Source organism: Ostrea edulis, chromosome 7 (assembly GCF_947568905.1).
Source record: "Ostrea edulis chromosome 7, xbOstEdul1.1, whole genome shotgun sequence".
Lineage (NCBI taxonomy): Eukaryota > Metazoa > Mollusca > Bivalvia > Ostreida > Ostreidae > Ostrea > Ostrea edulis.
The window spans coordinates 33,111,008-33,133,951 of record NC_079170.1 but is presented as its reverse complement, the minus strand read 5'-3'; the positions used below and the strand labels follow the sequence as shown (position 1 = coordinate 33,133,951).

General features: G+C 35.0%; 1 protein-coding gene across 4 annotated transcripts in view; it reads left to right on the top strand.

Moving 5' to 3' along the window:
* Positions 1–22,944, top strand: part of LOC130048042 (uncharacterized) — a 68,391-nt gene that overhangs the window by 25,952 nt on the left and 19,495 nt on the right. Inside the window, exons 3-14 of one of the 4 annotated variants that reach the window (XM_056144033.1) lie at positions 54–1,992; positions 2,935–3,112; positions 3,289–3,476; positions 3,874–4,796; positions 5,100–5,372; positions 5,974–6,285; positions 6,858–7,142; positions 8,063–8,353; positions 8,678–8,716; positions 9,935–10,063; positions 12,469–12,678; positions 12,948–13,244. In XM_056144033.1, coding sequence (XP_056000008.1) covers positions 3,890–4,796; positions 5,100–5,372; positions 5,974–6,285; positions 6,858–7,142; positions 8,063–8,353; positions 8,678–8,716; positions 9,935–10,063; positions 12,469–12,678; positions 12,948–13,244 — 2,743 coding nt within the window. In that variant the 5' untranslated portion in view covers positions 54–1,992; positions 2,935–3,112; positions 3,289–3,476; positions 3,874–3,889. Of the gene's footprint in view, positions 1–31; positions 1,993–2,909; positions 3,113–3,288; positions 3,477–3,873; positions 4,797–5,099; positions 5,373–5,973; positions 6,286–6,857; positions 7,143–8,062; positions 8,354–8,677; positions 8,717–9,934; positions 10,064–12,468; positions 12,679–12,947; positions 13,245–22,944 lie in introns of those variants that run through there. The other 3 variants (XM_056144034.1, XM_056144035.1, XM_056144036.1) reach the window with 3 other exon arrangements.

Sequence of the window (22,944 nt, the reverse complement as noted above, 5' to 3'; positions counted from 1 at the left end):
GATAGTTACTGTACGGTGCAGTAACTTGTACTAAAAACTTTAATGTTTTTCAGGTGTTTTTAGAAAATGAGGAAAACTTGTCATCACTTCTGATAATGCCATGGTCAATAAATCCCCAGTGTAAAGAATTCTACTCGTCTGTTGAAGATTTGATTTCTTATTTCAAGAAATATGAAGAATATTTATGTAACTGAAACAAGAAGATGAAAGAGAACCATAACAGCCCTGCTCCAGTGCGCGATTTTAAAGACAACTGGATGTTTAGAGTTGTTGGGTCTGTTCGACAAGTGACTGTAGAGTATGAAGCTTTGGACTTGTGTGTGAAAGATATGGCAGAATATCAAACTATTGATTTCATCAATTTTGAATCTAATGATAATTAGGCAAGAAGAAAATGTATAACACATTTAGGGTTAGCAAATTATATAACCTTATTTTCATTCCAATATGGAAACTATCTCGGAAATATGAATGTTTTATGGAAACTTTCAGATTCAACTGAAAGAGATAGAAAGATGCAAGTACAAGTTGTCAACAAAGTAAAACAGAACATAATAAAGTTTTCTACAAGAAAGATGCAAAAGGGTTTTACAAATCGATATAAAACCTGTACTGGCCAACAATCGGTAATTTTAAGGAATATGTATATGTATCTTAATGAGTTTGAAGATCAGGCAAATTCTGCAAATGCTGCAGAGGTTGATGAACGCTTTATGAAGTTTCTGTTGGAAAGTGAAGACTGTGATTTGATTTTTGAAAAAATAGACGCTCAAGCCATTCTGGAAAGAACTGAATAAGTTTTTTGATGAAAATGCTGCTGTTCATGAAAGGCGATCAAATGACAGGCTTTACTAACCATATGCCATTTCAGTGGAAGATCTCAAGCACCAAATACTTGAGAGATTACCAGAGAGTTCAAAGTCTTGGCTTAAATTGAACTTTAGTCCAGGACATGTGTACGACACAACAGCTAAATATTACACTGGATAATACATTGTTTGATTTGCAGTACAACAAAGATTAGTCCAATTTCAGCATCTTGACTTTCATTACTGTGCTATACTACTTTCAATGCTGAAAGAATTTGCTTGCCAGATGAAAGATTATTCAAGTTTCCTATGTATGGATGACAACGCCATTGTTCCTATGGGTGAACCGCATCATCCAGTTTCAACTGAAGTACGTGCTCACCATGATGGTCTTTAAGGTGAGTGCATGAAAGTGGTAGCTTTAGACTATGACTTCCATGTAGGTGGGATAATTCCATCTATCTGTTTCATGAACGATATTACGGAAAATCCAAAAGACCCATTTTACAATGGACTTCTTTATCTTACTGTCAAAGACAAGGTTTTCTAAGCCTCATCTCCACACCGATATTCCACTGAAAATATGTCGTTGATGCGTACGTACTACTCTGATGAGCATGTGAACCTTCGAACTCCAGTGCTCATCCGTTACACTGATGGTGGACCAGATCACAGGACAACATATAAAAGTGTGAAAATGTGTGCTCTGATCGAGTTCATTGCTCCTGACTTGGAAATTATAGTATGTGCACTAACAGCTCCATGTGGAAGTTATGCAAATCCAGCAGAACGAACAACGAGTCTCTTCAATTTAGCTTTACAGAATGTAGCATTGGAGAGAGATGCTATGTCCCCAGACTGTGAAATGCAAATTAAGTCAGCACGCTCACTTAAGAAGCTAAGGAACTTGGCACGTAGAAATCAGGGACTTAAAGAAGAGTACCCACACGCAGTTGGTGTATCATCGAACGTTTTAAAAGAAAGATTTAAGCATCTCAGGTGGAAATGAGAACAAATATGTGTACTGGAGGCAGCTAGTCCAAAGGAAATGAATGCATTGGTGGAGAAATTGAAAGTCCTCGTTGAAAATATTCTGTGTGATGCACATTTGTCAAATCTACAATCAAAAGCAATTGATACTTTTCTTGAGTCCCATTCCCGAAGTCGTCTTCACAGTTTTCAGGTATGTAAATATATCATTTAAAAAAAAACATTCTCTACATTTACACATCAGTTTAGGTTTCAGTGTTACATATATGTAATTATTATGTGATAAGTTATTTTAAGATAACGAAGTGTTTGGCAGACAGGTGTGAGTATTGTGTGCTAAATCCTCCCCGGCTTCCAGAGGATGTCTTCCGTAACCTTCATTCTGTGCCAGATCCAACAAATGATGAAAATGGACAGTAAAAATGTCTTAATGGGACATATACACGATTTGAGCTAAAACATAAAATTTTATTTTTCGATATTTAATGTTTGTAATGCTTAATAAAGATATTTATAACGGTCACCAACAATTTGAATGTCAGTTGTCGAAGTATATTGGAGATACAGAGCTCACAATTCTTTGTTATGTTAACAAGGCTTGTGCCATGTTTTGTTTACATAGGTTGAATATGCTAGTAAGTCTGTTTAGAACAGATTTTTCAATTCATAAGTTCATTCTGAAGACAATTAAATAGTGTCTAGTGTTTAGCACAAATCATTTTCTCTTAAACATGCTAATTTCCATTAAGCAAACTATATGTTAAGAAAAACATGGCACGAGCCTTGATTACATAACAAGGAATTGTGAGTGCTGTATCTCACTTGTAACTCAACAATTGATTTTTAAATTTTGATTGACCATTAGAAATACTTTAGTTAAGCATTGTGAACAACACAAATCAAGAAATAAGATTTCCAGCTCAATCGTGTCCATGCCTTTTTAAGGAGCTGTGTGGAACAAAAACTAATGACATGGAGAGACCTAATCTGAAAGGAAAACCTGGAGATTCTTCTGAAAGAGACAATAAATTTAAAGCTGTATTGGTTGGAAGAGCACATAATTACATGTAGCTTTGTATCTATTCAGGATAATATGTTTGTGTTTTGCAGTGGCAACTCTTGTAATTACTTGTAGCAAAGGTTAGGGGATTTGTGATCTGCACAGAGTGTGGGAAGAGCAGGGTTATCTAGGAAGACAGAAAGTTGAACAGAACCGAGGAAAGAGCAGTGGAGCGTGTTGAAGATGAACTGCTATATCTTTGTTGCAATCCTTTCTTTCCTGATGGACAGTGCCAAGATATCGTTATCCACAGGTAAAATATTAATTGTTCATCTCCAATTGAAACACAATATTATGCAGGTATTAAAGTTTTAGAATGAATTCATCAATCAAAACTCTGAAGATAAACAGTCAAAATCAGGTTACCATTTGGTAAATTTATGTAGTTTCCTACTTCATTTGATTTTATTAACGTTTTATTTTCTATAGGGTCAACGCATGTTTTTTTATGCAAGATGCTTTCATTGTGGAGACTCAGATGTCAGGAATTGTAAAGAATTGGGAAGACATCAACAATATTTTGCTATTGTCCGTCCCATATGCCAAGCATGTCTGCTTGCAGGAAAACAAATTTCCACACGGAATGCCAAGAAGCGAAGGAACTGATTTAATACACTGTCAGTTATGTACTGAATCCAAATAAATGCTAACAAGTATTGTGTGGATCTCTATTTTTAACGTTTTATTTTATTTTATTTTTTGGAAAAAGACCCCCTTTTTTCCAATTATATATTTTATTGACTCGTCTCAACACTTGTAGAACTTTTTTATTTCTATTTTACCCCCTCGACTCCATTTTTCAAAGAAAACATTCCGTTAAAAAGAAAATTAAAAATGAACTCTGGCCTCAACAGGGAATATTACTCCTCGTGAATACCAGAGCTTACCTCTGGTATGTCCTGACCTCCCTGTTTACCGTGCTTTTACTTCTGTATTCTCTATGATATTTATGACATTGGTCATTGTTCGTCATTATCACACTTTTTCATGATAAGTTCAAATATATGCTTTCAGATGAGGTACTGCAATCATGGCCTCAAAACATCTGCTACCCGAACAGCAAAACTTTGTTCGACTATCATTAGCCTGTGTGGACGAGATTCGAAAAGTGTTGGGGGATATTTTACACTCACAGATACCATCAGAAAATCTCCTTAGGGAAATCCAAGCAAACACGACATTGTTAACCGGACATCAAAAGCTCACTCCAGAACAACTAAAGCTTTGTTATATCCCTGGTCCTGTTGTTCCAGACTATCGATGTTTTGATATCACCTTACTGTACAAGCTCATCCGGTACCTGTGTTCAACATTACAACCTACTCAAGGGTGGGGTAAAAAACCTCACCAGACAGATATTAAACTCGGGGATGATATCGAACGGCTCAGACTCTTTAGAAATGACGTGGTTGCACATGCGCAATCTTCTAGTGTACCTGATGATGTATTTAATTCCAAATGGAATGAGCTGAGAGACGCTTTTAACAGAATATATGGATTTCCCCTATTAAATAGAAACAAAACAGGCATATTAGATCACCTCGCATGCATCGAAAAAACTGACTTCGGTTGGCAGGAATACGAAAAGAGCCAACTGCGTTTGGCGTTGGAACATATTAAGCTTACAGAGGCTCCAAAACTAACATTAGAAGGCGATGAACGAAAATCATACGGAGAAAGTTCATGTTTTGTGGCAAGGTATGGAAATGTAGATATGTCTAATAACTGGCCTATCACGTGGCAGATAATTAGAGGGAACACAACAGAGCAGTTAGACATTGGCACAGAGAGGTACAGGGGTAGCTCTAGTCAGATGCTAGTGATTGCAAGAGTCTCAAAGGAAGATCAGGGAGAGTATCGGGCGACTGTATCACGTGAGGTGAATGGAACTCACGTGCAAATTCCCAGCAATTCCATCTACTTTACGGTTACAGGAGGTAATCATTTGAATAATCATGGGTCAAACTGTTTAAACATTACTAATCATTTATTATTATCACTGTACATTTATATAGCGCCTTATATAGTCAATATGATTACACTAAAGCACTTTAGAATAAAACAAACTAAAAAAGAAGAATAAATACATACAAAAGACACAGAAAAATATTAAATTGGGGTTAACATAATAACTAAGAGTAGACAAAACTATAAAACGAGTATCTAAGACATAATCGAAATTAATTGAAAAGACACATTTTAAGACACTATAAGGTTTTTCAAAGAAGTGTATCTTCCAGATTTACCGATTTTGGAGATAGAAAAGGCAATCTCTGAAGACGACAGAATAACCATTCATTATAACGTTAGTGTCGACGATCAATCACCAGCTGTGCACAGCATTCTGTGGACAAAAGATGGAACACGTTTAGATACAAATGCAGATAAGTACAGTGGTGGACAATTCATTGACAGGCACTTTACGATACACTCTCCAACGTCGACTGATATTGGTCAATACAGTTGTGAAGTTTTCAATGCCGTGGGATCCGTCACAAAATCCATAGATCTGAGTAAGATATAACATGTATGATATTAGAATTATATTTTACCTGAACAACTAAAGATGACAGAGAGTGATCAATTCCTTTGATGTTACAGGGGTATCCAACGTCTCCTTTAAGATCAGCATTTCAAAAATGCTGTATCGTTATAACGATCTTATTTACAAATATAACCTCCCATTGAGTCAATACTGTCTGAAGTGTATCATACGAATTGTTAGGCCACCCTTTATATCCTAATTGTGACTACGGATTACAGTTTACCTGATCAAGATATGGGGCTGGCCACAGGGGTCACTGGTTGGCAGGGGATGCTTTCTTCTCCTAGGCACCGAATCCCACCTCTGGTTTGTCTAGGGGGTCCTGTTTGTCCTAATTTATGGAAATTGAGATTGATTGATTTTTTTTTTTATCTTTAACGTTTCAGCTAACAGATCAGCTAATAAAGGAGCATATTCCGTGCTCAAATCTGTGATGAACTTTTATCTAAATGTTATATCTTTATTTGAACGGAAAAGATACTAGATGCATTTTCGATATCAATTTGCGAGAATGAAGTACCGCCAATATATTTTTTTAAATACTACCTGTATTATTATACTTAAAATAGATATCCCTTCCGTATCCATTGTTGGGAATCTCCAAGTAACTGTTGGAAATGCAGTCACCATTAAAGGTATTATTCAGTCTTGTCCAACACGAGTATCGGCAATATGGCAGAAAAATGGAAAACTTGATTTGGAAGACTTCGAAAATCTAGACATTGATGACTCCAAATATCTTGGAAGTAAAAATGACCCAGAACATCCGATACTAGTAATACCGAAAACAACGCATGAAGACGAAATATATTACCGTCTTGTTGTGTCCAATGGGATGGGCCAAGGATCAAGTAATGCTATTTGCCTGGAACTCATAGGAGGTAAGTGCAAATTTCTGTTCGGAATGATACCCTTCCTTTTACATAATTTGTAACAATCACATTTACAGGAAGAATTTATTCAAAAGCTACTACATCAGAAGAAAAATATATTTCTGTGGCCTCTCAACTGATTCGATATACAAGAGCCTGTTCTTCGTATGATCAATTTTCAAACGAGGCAAGCTACTGACGAACAAGTTGATGTTACCAGGAGTTCAACATTCTCATTTAGATTAGGATTTCGCAAATTCGATGGTCGTTATGACGATGCAGTTTTCCAATTCAACGTGTTGCTGAGTTAAATGCTTCCTGACGTCTTTCATACCTATTGCTTCACCGTTCTTTACACACTGATTTTGGTTACGGTTACTTGATCAAGATGTAGGGTTCACAGCTAGTGTGATCGTTCGACAGCGGATGTTAGTTCTCCCATGTATCTGATTCCACCTCTGGTATATCCAGGAGTCTGTGTGCCAAACTCTCTATTTATGTTCTTTGTAGGAGTATTTGGATTTATCATTGTTCGTTATCTTTACCTTTTAATTATATCATAAAATATGTCTTATGTTTAGATGTTCCGTCGTTATATGTTCACCATGAAACAAATGTTTTGGAAAAAAGTGTTACGTTGGTATGTAAAATGGCCCTGCCTATCAACTCCCCGGAAGTTTCGGATGTCTTTTGGACAAAGGACGACATAAAGATTGACATTCTAGGAAGAGAAGGAAAATACTCAGGAGGAAGTATTGTTGATCCCTCGCTAACTATCAAAACTGTGAACTCAAACGATAAAGGCAGATATCAGTGTTGCGTATCGAATCTCATGGGAAAGATGAGGAGTGAAAAAATTCATCTAGGTAAATCAAATACATGTAGGCATTTATCACTTATGCAGCCTTCTACTCGTATGATTGGTACTTCTTAATGTGTCCCTTTCATATTTGTGAATATACTAATGAAGTAAAATTCTTTTAAAGCGATTTAAAGCGACTCCGTTGATTCATTCCATTATATTCACAATTAGTCAGAATTGTAAATTTAATAACGAATGTGGTATGAGAAATGCAAATTGGAGAACACAATAGCTTTTGAAATGACAAGTTGTTTATGGAATAAAGTTATTTTTTATCAAGTACATACAATTCTTTATCTCTTAGTGCAAAAATTCACCTTTGACCCTTTATGGTTACAGCTTATAATCAATGTATGGATGCACCATTTTAAAATCAGTTGACGTAGTAATACAACCCTGATAAAAATGTATAGAAAAATAAGCGACTTTAAAATCGAATTGGATTGAAAGAAACTTTGATGTGCGTGACCAGTTTTATTGTGTAAAAACGCAACTTGGCTCAAAATGAGGTACCAATTTTGTCAAGCATCGAATGTTTTCTCTGTAATTTTTACAATACATCAATATTTAGGGTTCATGGCGGGTATGAAAGGTGAAAAATCTAGCTAGACACTTGATCCCTACTCTAGATTTTGTATTCTAAATACAAATCCTAAATAAGATTCTTTGGACTGATCACTTTTCGTTATCTTCCCTTTTTCATGAAGATAAAATTATTCTCTAGAAAAGCAGACTTAATTAAAAATATATATCACTGTCATCCATTTGAGGATCGAAAAATATTTTGTTATATCTGTAAATGCTTGACATCAGAAATCGTAATTCCGTGTTAGGTGTATTATTTTAATCTAGGGAATCAGAAAACTTCATCATACAACTTTACATAAAAGAAATTCAATGCCAGTCATCTCTTTATTTTGATAGGTCTACCTACAATTGAATTTGATAATCCAGACTTGGATGAACTTCACGAAAGAGTCACCTACAACGCTGCGATCAAATCCATCCCTGTTGCTCTCAGGGCTGAATGGAAAGTCAGACAAGAGCCTAGTGGAGATTTGCAAGCACTTGATACACACAATCCGTTACACAGAGGGTCTACAGTAGCCTTGCCTCGTCCAAGGCTAGTAGTCAACAGATACACAACCGAACAGCTGCAATCATTTCAGCTTGAAGTTTTCAATTTCATCGGAAGTAGTAGAAGGGATACATATGGTAATTGAGTAACATAGTCATGCAAGATTTTGAAATGTATACTAGCCACATGTATTACGTTTCTCCTTCTTGGGAGCCAGAAGAGTTTTTTACTTCGCCTGTCTCTGCTCACTCTATTCACCCGTCTTCAAACTGGAAGGGTGTTTGATATGTGTAATTTTAAACTGAATTTTCGCAATGTACAAAGCAATTACATATACGGTGACAAAGTGTATCAGTATTGCCATGTGATAAATATCACCCCCGACAAATCGGAGAAAAAAGACAGTGTTTTTCAGATGTAATGTGAATGCAATTGTAGAAACGATTTTTTTGTTTCCTCAGATAAGATTATGGACAGTTCTGAGTCAAATATAGACCAAGGTAAGAAACCATGCATTATAGGTCGATAACAAAGAATTAAATACTAATAACTACATCAAGCAATATCAATGCTACAATTTATATCTTCCTATAACTAACAACTAACTCTATTTTTGAACCTTAAAATCAATGGGAAAAGTAAAATTCCGTATTTTAAATGTTGATATTCTGTTTTTATATAATTCTATGAAGCAGAATTTATTCAAAAACTTCTACGTGAGAAGAAAACATCTCTTGCTGTGGCTTCCGTGGCCGAGTGGTTAGAGCATCGCCCTCAACATCACACGGCCTCTCACCTCTGTCGGCGCGGGTTCGAATCCCGCTCGCGCCGGTCAGTGAGAAATTTTCCCAGTTTACTTTTGGAAGGTCGATTGTCTCCTCCCAGGTACATTGCATCTTGGTTCTCTCTTCCACCAACAAAAACTGGGCGGCACCAGATAACTGAGAAATGTTTGAGTGTGGTGTAAAACATCAATCAATCAATCAATCAATCTCTTGCTGTTGCCTTCAATTCGACATTTAGATATATCGACGATGTATTATCTATTAACAATGATAATTATCATTCATATGTCGATTCGATATATCCCAGTGAACTCGAAATAAAAGACACCACAGAGTCATCCATTTCTGCTTCATACTTAGATACTTTATTGAAAGTAGATATTAACGGCAAACTAACAGCTCCACTTTATAACAAACGGGATGATTTCAACTTCTCAATCGCCAACTTCCAATATTTATGTAGCAATATTCCATTCTCACCTGCATATGATGTTTACATCTCTCAACTGATTCGATACGCAAGAGCTTGTTCCGCATATGGTCAGTTTTTAAATCGAAGCAGGTTACTGACAAACAAGCTGATGGTGCTGGGGTTCCAAAAGTCTCGTTTAAAATAAGAAATTATATGGTCGCTATAACGATCTAGTTTCCCAATAAAACCTATCATTGGGTCAAATGCTATCTGATGTTCCATGCCGATTATGAGGCCGTTCTTGGCACACTGATCTTGAATACGGATAACTCCGTTTACCTGATCAAGATATAGGTCTCACGGTGGATGTGACCGGTTGACAGGGGAGGCTTACTCCTCCTCGGCACTTGATCCCACCTCTGGTATATCCAGGTTTCCGTGTTTGCCCAAATCTTTGTTTTGTATTGCTTTTAGGAGTTATGAGGTTCATCAATGTTCGTTATATTCACCTTTCATTATAGTGGTTTCAGATCCCTTGAGAAAATTGTACAACAAAAGAGGGTCCACCGTTCTGTTTGCCAACCTCACTGACAAACTCGCAAAGTCAATTCCAGAAGACAAACTTGATGTACTCAAACACATTCTTCTTGGTAAGAAGAATATTTATTACATTCAACCCCATCTGCATGTGATGATATCTATGATCCAATGGAAAAAGTTTTAAACCTCTTCTGTTACACATATACATGTATGTCAAATCAGAACCATAATTGTTAATAAACTTGGTTTTAGTTCCTTTCTGTACTGATAAAATCAGCCATTTCAGTACCAAAGAATAAGCATTGAAACGACCAAAAAATGCGATTTGTATCTTTTCTGTGTGTTGTTTTCCGCCCCATCCGATAACGTTTAATTCATGTAGGTACATTAACAACAATGGTTGAAGTATTATGACTTTTGACCTATACATGATGCTGGGGGGGGGGGGGTTCCATCATGTTAATGTAAACTTCGTTTTTGTGTTAATTTTCGAAAGATTTAAACGGCTGAAGATACGATTGCAGTGATATGGTACTCCTCAAGAATAAAGGAATTACTTACGTTGACCTAAAAACCAAAGTATCAATAAAAAACGACTGCAGTATTTTTACAAAGGAAGACCTATCCAAGGTTCAACAATTTCAAAAATAGCATCCAGTCCTTTTCCACAATTGTCAATCTTCCACATAGAGATCAAGTGAGTGGCTGCCCAATGTCTTAAAAATCCCAAAGTTAATACCAGATGAGCGTTATCACTGAATTATTCATCTGTCAATGAGTGGTCTCAGGTGAAGGTAAATCACTGCTGCAAGACATTTGTACACATAACCTTATGACGAAACATCTTGAGTAGAACAATATTCTTGCAAATTAACACCATGACTTCAGGCAAAGGATGCATTGAGAGAACTAATTGTTATTTTGAATGCTATACCTTGCTGCCAATCGATGTTACTCTACTAAACGTCAGCAAAGTTTTTAACAAAATATTCAAATAAAAATCTCAAAAGATGTTCCACTATGGGACTGGGGATACTTTGTTTATTTGCATTAACAGTTTCTTGAGTAGTCATGGCTAGATAATGGTAATTAACCACCACTCATCAGACCCAGTACCAGGCAACTCTGGAGTACTCCAGGGGGCAGTTCTTGATCCACTACCCTTTCTCATATACAAGAACGATCTGCTAAAAAGAGCAAAATCAACCACAAAGTGTTTGCAGATGAGAGTTTTCTCTTCAGTAGACTCGATCATTAATCCAATAACAGGATCTGAAAAAAAGATCTAAATTTCAAATGATATAGATCATTTAAAAAACAACTACAACCCTATTCCATTTGGTCGTTTCCAATAAGAGGGAATAACTCAGTGCCGTATTGTCAAAGAAACATACGTTTCAACAGTCTCGATTGAAGTCAGCATTTTGCAAATTCTATGGTCGTTATAACAATCTAGTTCGCCAATACAACCTATCATTGGATCAAATGATGTCTGACGTGTTTCATACCGATTGTTAAGCAGTTCTTGGAACACTGATTTTGACTGTGGATAACTCCGTTTACCTGAACAGGATATAGGGCTCACGACGGGTGTGACCGATCGACAGGGAATGTTTACTCCTCCTAGGCACCTGATCCCACCTCTGATGTGTCCAGGGGTCCATATTTGCCCACCTATCTTTTCGTATTGCTTGTAGGAGTTATGAGATTCATCACTGATCGTTATCTTCACCTTTCGTACAACGAATATGTTTATACAGCTTCTGAAAAATTCTGCTGACCCATACCACAACTGTGTGAAAAACACTATTCAAGTCAATATTGTACTATACCACGCTTGTATGAGATCCCTGTACAGTCAATGATATTGACAAGCTAAACCAAGCAATGTATGCTGTAGGCAACTGCAAGCAGTACCATCAAATGATTCAAGACATAGAATGGCCTACACTTTAACAATTCAGAGCAGAAAGCAAGATGATATCGATATATGTTTGGCCCCGTAGACATACAAGCGTTCGATTGCGATGAATGAACATCCATTACCTATCGTAATGTTGCACCGAAATCGAGCATGATACGCGGCTATTTTCATTGTAAAGGGAGAACCCTAACAACTAAGCTATAACAACTACTATTTTCGATGTTATATAAACTTGAATCCATAATTGTTTGCAGTTGCTTCTGTTGTACCATCTTTTCCATTTATTTGCTATGAACACTCCATATTATTGATTTATTCAATCTACCTTCGTGTTCGATGAAATACAAATGACAGGCACGTACAACTATTTGATTAGGCACATCGTATTTCGCATTATAAAACCATATCGATTTGTGTAATCTTTGTCTAGTAAACATTCTGACACATCATTAACGTGTCCATTTGATTTGAAATTTACAAATTTGTGACAACCACATTCAAATAAATTTGCAGCTTTCATTTGTATTTTTTCGTTTATACGTTGCCCCTTGTCTTCACTTGTTTTCATTTGAATATGCATCTTCTTTTTAGGGCTCAGTGAAGTTGATTCGGAATCAATAAAGAAGGTGAAATCTATCAGGGAACTGTTCATACTTCTTCAGGAGAATAAACTCTTCACACAGACAGATGTAATATTTATGCAGTATTTGCTCAAACGGATCGAGTGTAAAGATTTGAATGAGGAATGCATAAAATATGCTAGGAAGCAGATAGCGCTATGCTTCTTTGAAAAATTCCCAGGTACCATTTTTATAAGTAGTGTATTGCGTGATTTCTGAAGCATTATTTTTGAATTATGCTTTTATCTCTCAAGATTTTAATTACATATCATCTTCAAAAAATAAATGAGAATAAGCCTAAGGGATTATCTGAAAGGTCACCAGGTATTACTTTTGTCAACAATGCATTGATCAATCCGTGAAAACATTACTTTCATGTTTTCTTCATTTGTGCAAAACATTAATTACAAATGTTTAAAAAAAATTTAGAATATACTCATTTCGCTGCAGACGATGGTTCCAAGCATGTACAGATCCACGTGGCAGGACATTTTGAGGTATACTTACAAGAGGATATTCAGAAGATCAGAGAAACAGTCGTCGCTATTCTGGGCTGCGAAGATAGTGATGTTGTGATAGATGGAATTCGTCGTGTTAACAGCTTTTTTGTAGTTCTAGCCATCAAGGAAATATTCGTCAACAATATTGTACATATGGATCAACAACACATTCAGAAACTCTGTCATTTCAAAGTGGACTACTTTATTTTGGACAACGAAAAGTATAGCATGGAAAGTCTTCTGAAAGGTAAGTATTGACTCGGGATATCAAGAAAATTAGGAGTTGTTTTGTTATGTAATAGATGTGAAAAGGTGCAAGTTTCTTACTATTCTTTAAATTGTAGAATAGTGTTTTATGTTCTGATTTTGTCCGAACACTATTTGCTAATTTTTGGGGGATGAAATTTCATTCCATGATTTTGCGTAAAGCCAAACATTTATGCATTCCAGTGGCGAATCCAGGAATTTGATAAAGGGGGGGGGGGGGCAGTAGAAGGCTGGGTTTGCCTTGAAGCTTTGCACTGATGGGGGTGCAGTTGCCCCCGGAAGCTAACGAAATTGTGCCAATAAAAGAGTGGGTTCTTTTTCATTTAGATAATGATCATATAACGTCTACATACGTATATTTTGCTCTTTTGTGGGCGTTTATAATTGTAAAAAAAAAAATCAAACGGGGGGGGGGGGGGGCGCCCGGCGCGCCGCCGCTGGATCCGCCTTTACATTCATCGTATTTTCATAGAATAAAAAGGAGTTAGTCTTGCTACAGAATTGTTGAAAATAGATAAGCATTTCGATATATAGTCGATGCTCCTTTACTTTGAACTATATATATAGTATAAAAACACTCTTAGTGAGCAATGAAGGTTGTACGTTGGTTTCTTCACCGATATGTAATTCAATTTGAAATGATGATGATGATAGTAATAATAATAATAACTAGACACGATCTTGTTGCGAGCAACAAGTAGGTATTCCGTCCGATTTCTGATGAGATTGAATAAGATCTTCACTAAATAATTCGATTGACGAAGAACAACAACAAATAGAAGGAATGAACACCCACATTCTTCATAACAGAACAAAAGCAAACCCATGAAAGAAATGAGATCCATTAATTTTTACAACTTCAGGCCCCAGGACCATGTAACAAACTCAGACTTAAGTCAAAATTTCAATCGCATGTAAAACATTCATTACTTATGAACTGAAACTCTTGATTTGCAGACACTAGAAATTCAATGAAACAATATTGAATAGCAATTTTATTTTGGAATGATCGACTTCTCAATCATTTTATCACAATATTCAGATTTTGACTTAAGCTTAAGATGTTTCATGATCCTGGGGCCAGGTACTTTTTTTAGAATTCTCTTCCGGTTTCTCGCAAGTCCTTAAAACGACTGAAAATTCCACACTTAGCGTGAAGATGAAAAATGCTAAATTTTGGACAACTTCTGATTTGGAAAAACTAACTTCCAATGAAAATGGAATGGCTTGATATGTTCTGTAAGATTCTATTATGAACATCTAAAATGAAAAAAAAAGGCATATTTTATTACTACATCCGGTGATCGACGGTACACAGCAGCAAAATTAGAAAACGTATGTCACGTCTACAAGTCACCATCTGTCATCCTGGAAAGTTCCATGACGCAATCTTTCATCATTTATATCAAAATCGTATGAAAATCGGTCGACGCATACCTGAGAAAATGCTCGAATAACAATTAGAAGAAAAACTCAATGATCATTTTGTTGACATCCCATCTCTACATATTTCTTATTAATAGGTCGAAAAATATCCGAGGAATCGTAGTAATAAAATCGTTAGAAAAAAAGTAGATGTATGCTTTGCGCTCAGGGCCATAGCTTTGACGACTTTTTTTTCGTGCCAACGCTTGTCGCGACACAGGGCATTGTGATTAAGGTCATCTTTTATATGCTGCTTATTTTACTTCTTTGATTTATGTTTCTTCAAGATTTTTAAACTTAAATTTAAAAGATATCAACAGGTGTAAATGCAACACCATCAATTCAGATATGCTCATGACCGTAACAGTGAGGGTTTCTGAAGGTGCCAACGCCTTCTGCGACACAGGACTCTGTTTTGAAGGCCATCTTTTATACGATGTCTGTATCACTTAGATAACTATTCGTTATTTTTACATTTTCATTTAAAATGAGAAAACAAAAGCTGTAGTAAAGGTACCACACATTCAGACCTATGCTTAGTGTTCATACCAATTTTTCATGGGGTACGTAGATCTGATTTTGAAGGTCGTATACGAAAGTCACCGTAATAGTTACTTATTTACGAGCGTTTAGCGAAAAAGCAATCAAATGTTTAGATTTTCAGCTTGAAAAAGAACAATCACTCCTGATGACATGATTTCATGACATTCCAAGGAAGAAAATTGTCAAGGTCATTAGGAACTGATTCGCATATTTTCAAAGATTGCTCATTATTTACAATGATATTCTAGCCAATTTTTTATCTAACATTGTACAAAATATTTTTGATGAGCAGCACACTTTTGAAAATTTTCATCTATGAAGCAATTTTCAAGTATACCTAACATCAACAGTTGTAAACATTGTTCAACACACACAAGTTTGCTCCTATAATAAACTTAACAAACTATATTTAGCTTTTGAGATATTTATAAAAATGTTCTACTTCTTACGTATGTTTTCCAGGGATTGGCCCCTAAAACTTGACATCGTTGTATATGCGTTAGACGGTCTGATATTTTGGAGAATGTTCCCCTAAAACAAAGGGGGTATTTAAAGACATATGAATCACTATATCAATACGAAGGCAGAGTAGCAAAGCCCCGGATGCGTAACCAGGATGTAGTTTACCCAAGATTAAGCAACGGTATAAATATGTAGATGTTACGTGGATGGCTAAAATGAAGAGTGAAATTATTGGCAATTGAAAGAAATATCATTGACGTTTATTGATTGATTGATTGTATCTTGTTTAACTTTTTGACTCATATGGAGACGTCACCAAGACCGGTGAAGGGCTTTAAATTTAAGCCTTTCATCGGTCAATATCTCTGTTTTTGGTCATTACGCATTTTACACGATGACTGCATGTGGAAAGGATATATGATAATAAATTTTAGGGACGGGTTCCTGAACTCCGTGAAAGAGGTTGTAAGATAAAATTAGGAGATGGCACAGATAAAATGATCTCGCTTTGTAGGTGACAAAGTGATCTCCTTTAAAATCGTGAAAACATAATCATCACATTCAATTATAGGAAGATGTGATATCTTGACAAATCTAGGATTCTTTTGAGGACCTCAAAACATCTTTGTTCAAAGGGTGGTGAATCACTCAAATTTCCCCAAAACGTACACTGAAAACAGACACATGCACAAATATATATTATGATTTGAAATTTAGGCTCAAAATATAAATTACTGTGTCTCCACAAACATTTAAGTCAAAATAATGGCAAGTTGATTAAGGATAAAAAGAATCCCGCTTCTCTACGATACACTTCCTTGTATTGAGGTACACCAAAGACGAGTCGAATATACCAGTCTACCAGTATAATTTTAATTCAGATTGGGATATATAATTCGTATCATTTTTCTTTAACTGTAAACAATTAAGTTTTAACATTCTGATCACAATCTCCATTTAAACAAATTGATTATAATATCTTATTGAACATGAGGGGCTCATTTTTCACTTTTCAATGCAACTTTTAGATTTAGTTTGATTAAAATTACGAATTGAATTACAGATGTCAAGTCCCCCAAACAATGTTTCTTCAATGATCTCTTCAACAACATATGTTTATTTAAAAAACGAAGGGTAGTGTGTTCAATTTACGGTCAGAAACACAACCATTTTTATTTGAGGCCTTAATTATGCTTTTAAATTTTCAAAACTCCATCAATATGCAATTGCAATATGATATATATTTTGATCAGTTACAATTGTATCTAATTCACAAATCTTTATACAACACAATTCAGTTAACTATAGCACAGACTAAAACATGTAAAATAATCAAAATTGCACAGTCAACTTTTCATTAAGGAGAGCTTATAATTACAAAATTATTTACTTTAGGTTAAATAATACTCAGTGCACACTATGATCCAAACTTGGCCAAACTTGAAAAAAAAATCCAAGTAATATGATCATGCAAAATAATTTCTTCTCCTAAATTTTTAGAACAGCTTCTGGCTGAGATCACAGCTCAATTTTGATTTATGAGACTTAACTGTTTAATTATGTTGCGAAATGTAATACTATAAATGAAACAGCAAAGGTCTCTTACAGACAAAATATAGTTAATGTATAATAAAACAATAGTTAATTACAGTGCCGTGCAACGTAATCCTAATTGTGATTCAATAATTGATTTTTTGTACACGTTGTCATCTAATTACATGGATGTTTCTTTAATTATAAGTTTCACTTTGTAATTGGAGTAAGTAAATCTAAATCAATTAAAAAGATCAGAAATTTATGTAGGTATTTCATTCATAAAAGGGGAACAATTTTAAGAAATGACTTAATGAAAATATTTACTGCTTGATGTATCAGTAAAGGAAAAAGTATTGATGTACATCCATATGTATTGTCCCGTCACATTAATATATAATGTGTTAATGATTATGTATCATAAATGCTTGCATAAATAAACATTAGTAATACATGTATGTGGTTACAGAAACTCAGAGCTATAGACTGTCAATCTGTAAATTAGTACGAGACCTGCACCACTCAGGAATTTGAAATGTTTTCTACTATGATTTTATATTAAGACTGCCATTTTTGCTACAGATAAGGAGAATCTATGGTCCCTACATGATCTGATAAAATTCTTCTAATAAACGCATTGTCCCCTGGTGTCTTATCCACATTTGTTACCAGATTTAATATACATGTTATATTGACAATTACAATCCTGCATTAGATGCAGGGAGGATCCTGTTAAATATAATGCACTCAACTTGTCCCTTGATGACCTTTGCAGTTTTGTGATCAACTTTTAAAATTATCACTGGTACATTATATGTTTTGGCAATGGTATACATGCATTGTACTACATCTAGTCATGTTCTAATTTCATTTTATTGTTGTTTTCCCTCCACTTTAAAACAGTCCATAATTGGTCATTAAATCCTATCATATAAGGAAAAGTTGGAATTTTTCATTTACATATGTACCAGACGATAATCATACAAATACATGCCATGTACTTTTCATTAATTCTAATTTTCTTAGGTGTGTGCATGCATCAATGAGTTTGATTAAGAAAATTTTTACATTTCAAAAAGTTATGAATGGGTAGTATACACCCCTGGTCACCACAATAGATCCAATCAATAAAATTTACTTTCTTTATAAAATAAATTCACTTTATTTATACTGCTAAATCAGGAAAAAGATTATAATGTTTCCACCAAAGAACTATCAAGTTTAGAAGTTTTGAGATACTTGTAATGCATCTTTCTTTGCTTGTAACATGCACATTCACAGATATATATATATATATATATATATATATATATATATATACCTCAAACATAAAACAGACTATAGTATTCTCTGCTTGAAAATGGTAAATTTTATGCAACATTTCAGTGTCTGATAAATTGAACACAATCCCTATGCAACATTAATATTTGATTATGGCATTTTGAAATAGAAATTTGACCTCAATTTTTTTTCCACGATAATCAAGAGTTCTTTCAAAGTTGTCCTAGGTCCAAATCTTAGCTGATGGCGTTAGGAAAATAATGCACTGATACGTAGATCTATATATTGCAAAAACAAATAGAGCACAATATACCATAATTTCTAATTGATACTTACATTAACACTGGACTTCTTTAAAGCACATCCATATCCGGTAGAACATTTACCGGGTCTCAGGCAGCTCGCGTTGGATTCTCGGAGCAGCGAGATTATATTTCATTCGATAATCTCTGATTTTGCGCTATACGTAACACCGATAAAGATTACGTTGGTAGGGGTGTATTAGGATATTTACAAAATACATTTAATAATTTTACACAAGTCTGTGAGTTTATATCCAAAATTATTTACCTGAGAGTCGTGAACTTTTCTTTCTAGTTAACTTAAAATTCAGTAAAACATTCAGGAGAGGAAAATCCACTATCTTCAGGGGGAATATACACGACTTCACATATCAAATCCTGATCGCAAGTTAAAAAGCAATTTGTTTACGTAAAACCACAAAACATATATATAATCATATTTTATAATTACGACATCTTTGACAATGTTTTCTTTAACTGAAAATTAAATTTTACCAGGTCGGATTTAGAAACCCTTTGTCTGTTTGGGGGTTTTTTTTTCATAAAAGGAAGAAAGCAGGGAATATCTGTCCTGTCAGAATCATCTTTTTGTTTCTGTAATTCAAGTAAAGTTTCAGCTCGCAAAAAAACTTACTTGTATACATATGGTTTCTATTTGGTTTCAAGAACGGAAACTTGCCGAATCCTAAAGTTTCCGCAAAGTTTCAGCTCGCGGAAACTACTTTTATATATGCGGTTTCTAATAGGTTTCCTCAATGTTTCCGTCGAAAATCGGTTTGCATATAACAAATAATTTAGATTACCTGTTCTTATATTCCTATGAAGAAGAATTTTTTTGATTTATTCTTTTATGAAGATGCATACAACGATATCTTATTTCAAAACTACAAGTATACATATGATAAATACATATCAAAGTATATTTACAGTCAGTACAGATTGATTATTTGCTTAATATTTCATTGTAGCTCTATTTTTAAGAGAGAAAAAGAAAGAAAGAAAGAAAGAGCAGATATATAGAAATTAAGATAGATTTATAGGTTGTAAGATTGGAAAGAAAGAAAGTTATTGCTGTGCACCTTCAAGGAATAAATATTAAGACATTAGTGAAATTAAAAACTTATGGAATGAAAGGTGAAGATAACGAACAGTGATCAATCTCGTAACTCTTAAAAGTAATACAAAATAGATAGGTGGGCAAACACGGACCCCTGGACACACCAGAGGTGGGATCAGGTGCCTAGGAGGAGTAAGCATCCCCTGTTGACCGGTCACACCCGCCGTGAGCCCCATATCCTGATCAGGTAAACGGAGTTATCCGCAGTCAAATTCAGTGTGCCAAGAACGGCTTAACAATCGGTATAAAACACGTCAGACAGCATTTGACCCAACGATAGGTTCTACGAACTAGATCGTTATAACGACCATAGAATTTGTGAAATGCTGACTTCAATCGAGACTGTTGAAACCCCTGTACCATCAACTTACTGACAAAATGTTACAGGAGTGTCAATAGTCTCGTTTAAAGCCAACATTTCGCAAATTCTATGGTCTTTATAACGATCTAGTTTGCTAATACAACCTATAATTGGGTCAAATGCTGTCTTGTGTGTTTGATACCGATTGTTCGACCGTTCTTGGTTCACTGATTTTGACTACGGATAACTCCGTTTACCTGATCAAGATGTATGGCTCACAGTGGGTATGACCGGTAGACATGGGATGCTTACTCCTCCTAGCCACCTCATCCCACCTCTGGTGTGTCCAGGGGTCCGTGTTTGTCCAACTAGCTGATGGCAGTTATGCGATTAATCACTGTTCGTTATCTTCACCTTTCATAAATATTAAGTGTTCCCCAAGGATGTGATATTCCTAATAATTACAGTGGAAAAAACACAAAAACCTAACACGTACAGACGTAAAATCCCATACCACATATCAAAAGTACTATTTTAGCAGTTTCGTAGGTCTATGATGTGATGGACAGACAGCGTGACCCCTACATATTGTTATTCTCCATAGACGGTATAAATAACTTTTATTTCAAATAATGATATTTCAAATAATGATTTAAGAGCATTGTGAGCTTCACGATTAATAAAATAATACAGTACCTTAATGCACCATTATCAGACAATTGATAAGTCTAATAAGAATCAAAAAATGTTTGTTAAATATGTATACATTTTCCCCTAGTAAAAGATATAAAATGATATGATATCAGATCAGAAAATCAGAGGGAGTATTAGATATGACAAGCAATGAAAGTATTCTACTGCTTTCAAATGACCGATACAACACCTTATACAAGTTAAGTTTGCTAATCATCAGATAAAATATTCTTTACTGATATCGACTGAACATGTTGTATATGCAAAGTAGAGAGCTCCCTAGTTTTTAATCTAAAAATTATCACATGATATCTGTTATTGGACGCTTACTCCCCGTGTTTACCCAACTATCTATTTTGTATTGCTTATGGGATTTATGAGATTGATCGCTGTTCGTTATCTTCACCTTTCATTTCAGCACAAATAAATGCAATAATAAAAGTTGAAGATAAATCTCTGGAATCATGTACAGTGTACAGTTCTTGGTAGAAGTTACTCATTCTAACTTATGGGTAAATAATATTACTAAAACTAGCTACATGTATCTTAGTTGATTGTTTGGAAAGAATTAGAGGGCTTTCGACCGTCTGTTGGTTTAGAAAAGTGAAAGAAAGTTCCTAGTATTTGAAAAAGCTCTTAAAGCCTGTAACATGGGGTTTTGTAAACAGGTTATGACTCTGACCTTAAACTCAATCTCATGTGTGCTTAAGGTAATTTTCCATATCACACCTTAGTATTGAAAACCCTACAGATTTCTATCAAAATTTGCATGTATTTTATTGAGGATGTATATTGACTAAATTCCAGAAGAAAAATATGTTTAGCGGCCTTTCCCAGAGTACAGTCACTTCTAAAAATAGAACATATCACTTTAAAACAAGCAGTGTTAATATACATACATTTTAAGGCACTGTCTTTATTTACACGATAGAAATATGTTTCTTTCATATGAATTGAAGAAAATGTATTGCATTTGAGTGTTTTCAATAATTTTTCATCTTCTGAACCATGTTCGTGGTTTCAAGGTGATGAAAATGCACGTATAGTAGTCAAATTGTGTCTAATCATAGCCTACCATATCCGCAAATTTGTGTTTTCAAAAACCTTCAGATTTTTCATAAACATTTCAATATGTTTTACCTTTACACTGGAACAATCATTTTACATAAGCAGTAGATAGAGTATCGGATAATTTGAGAGCCCATTGATCCCCTCTAGTTTAAAAACCTTGTAAAAACGCATATTGGAAAATAGTGTCTAAAATCCCATCTCTGCAAACATGTTTCATTCATCATTTACATGGTTAAATTACCATTTCAAGAAATATTACAGGATGGTTTTTAAAAAACAGTTTAAAACGTTAAAGCTTCAAATAGCTAAAAACCACTTTCATTGATTGCCGTAAGCTTTAGGGATCGGGCTTGAAGTTAGAAAAATCCTAACTTCACAATGGAGCTTACTAAATCCATAGCCTACGTCACATGAATACTGACATGACGTCACAATAGATGAAAAACTAAAATTATGTCGCCAAATCTAGTTGGAACAAAGTGATGTAGATCAGAATGATTTTTACATTTTTAACGTTCATTCAGAGAATGCTAACCTACGGTCAAGTTACAAATTTTGGGAAATTCGAATATTTTAAAATACCCGAATTCTGCCTTCCTCGCCCACTTGGTAATTTTTAGTTCCTGCTAGTTTTTAACAATACGATACAGCCATGTGATGTGAGTGTTAACAACATGTAATTACCGTGTATATTCCGATTTGTTTTAATCAAAACATCTGTAAAGGTCATCTCCGGCCAGAAAAGCGTTTTAGATAAAAGAAAATTTACATTACAACACTCATGATCGATACTGTACGTACAAGAACACAAACGTACGACACCTAGGCCTAGAGATAGGGCCTAAATGTGTGACAAATCTGTCAGCGTATGATCTAAATTGAACACCCTGAAATCATTAGACACAACAGAGATATGCACATACATTGTACATGTATATGCACATTTATTATG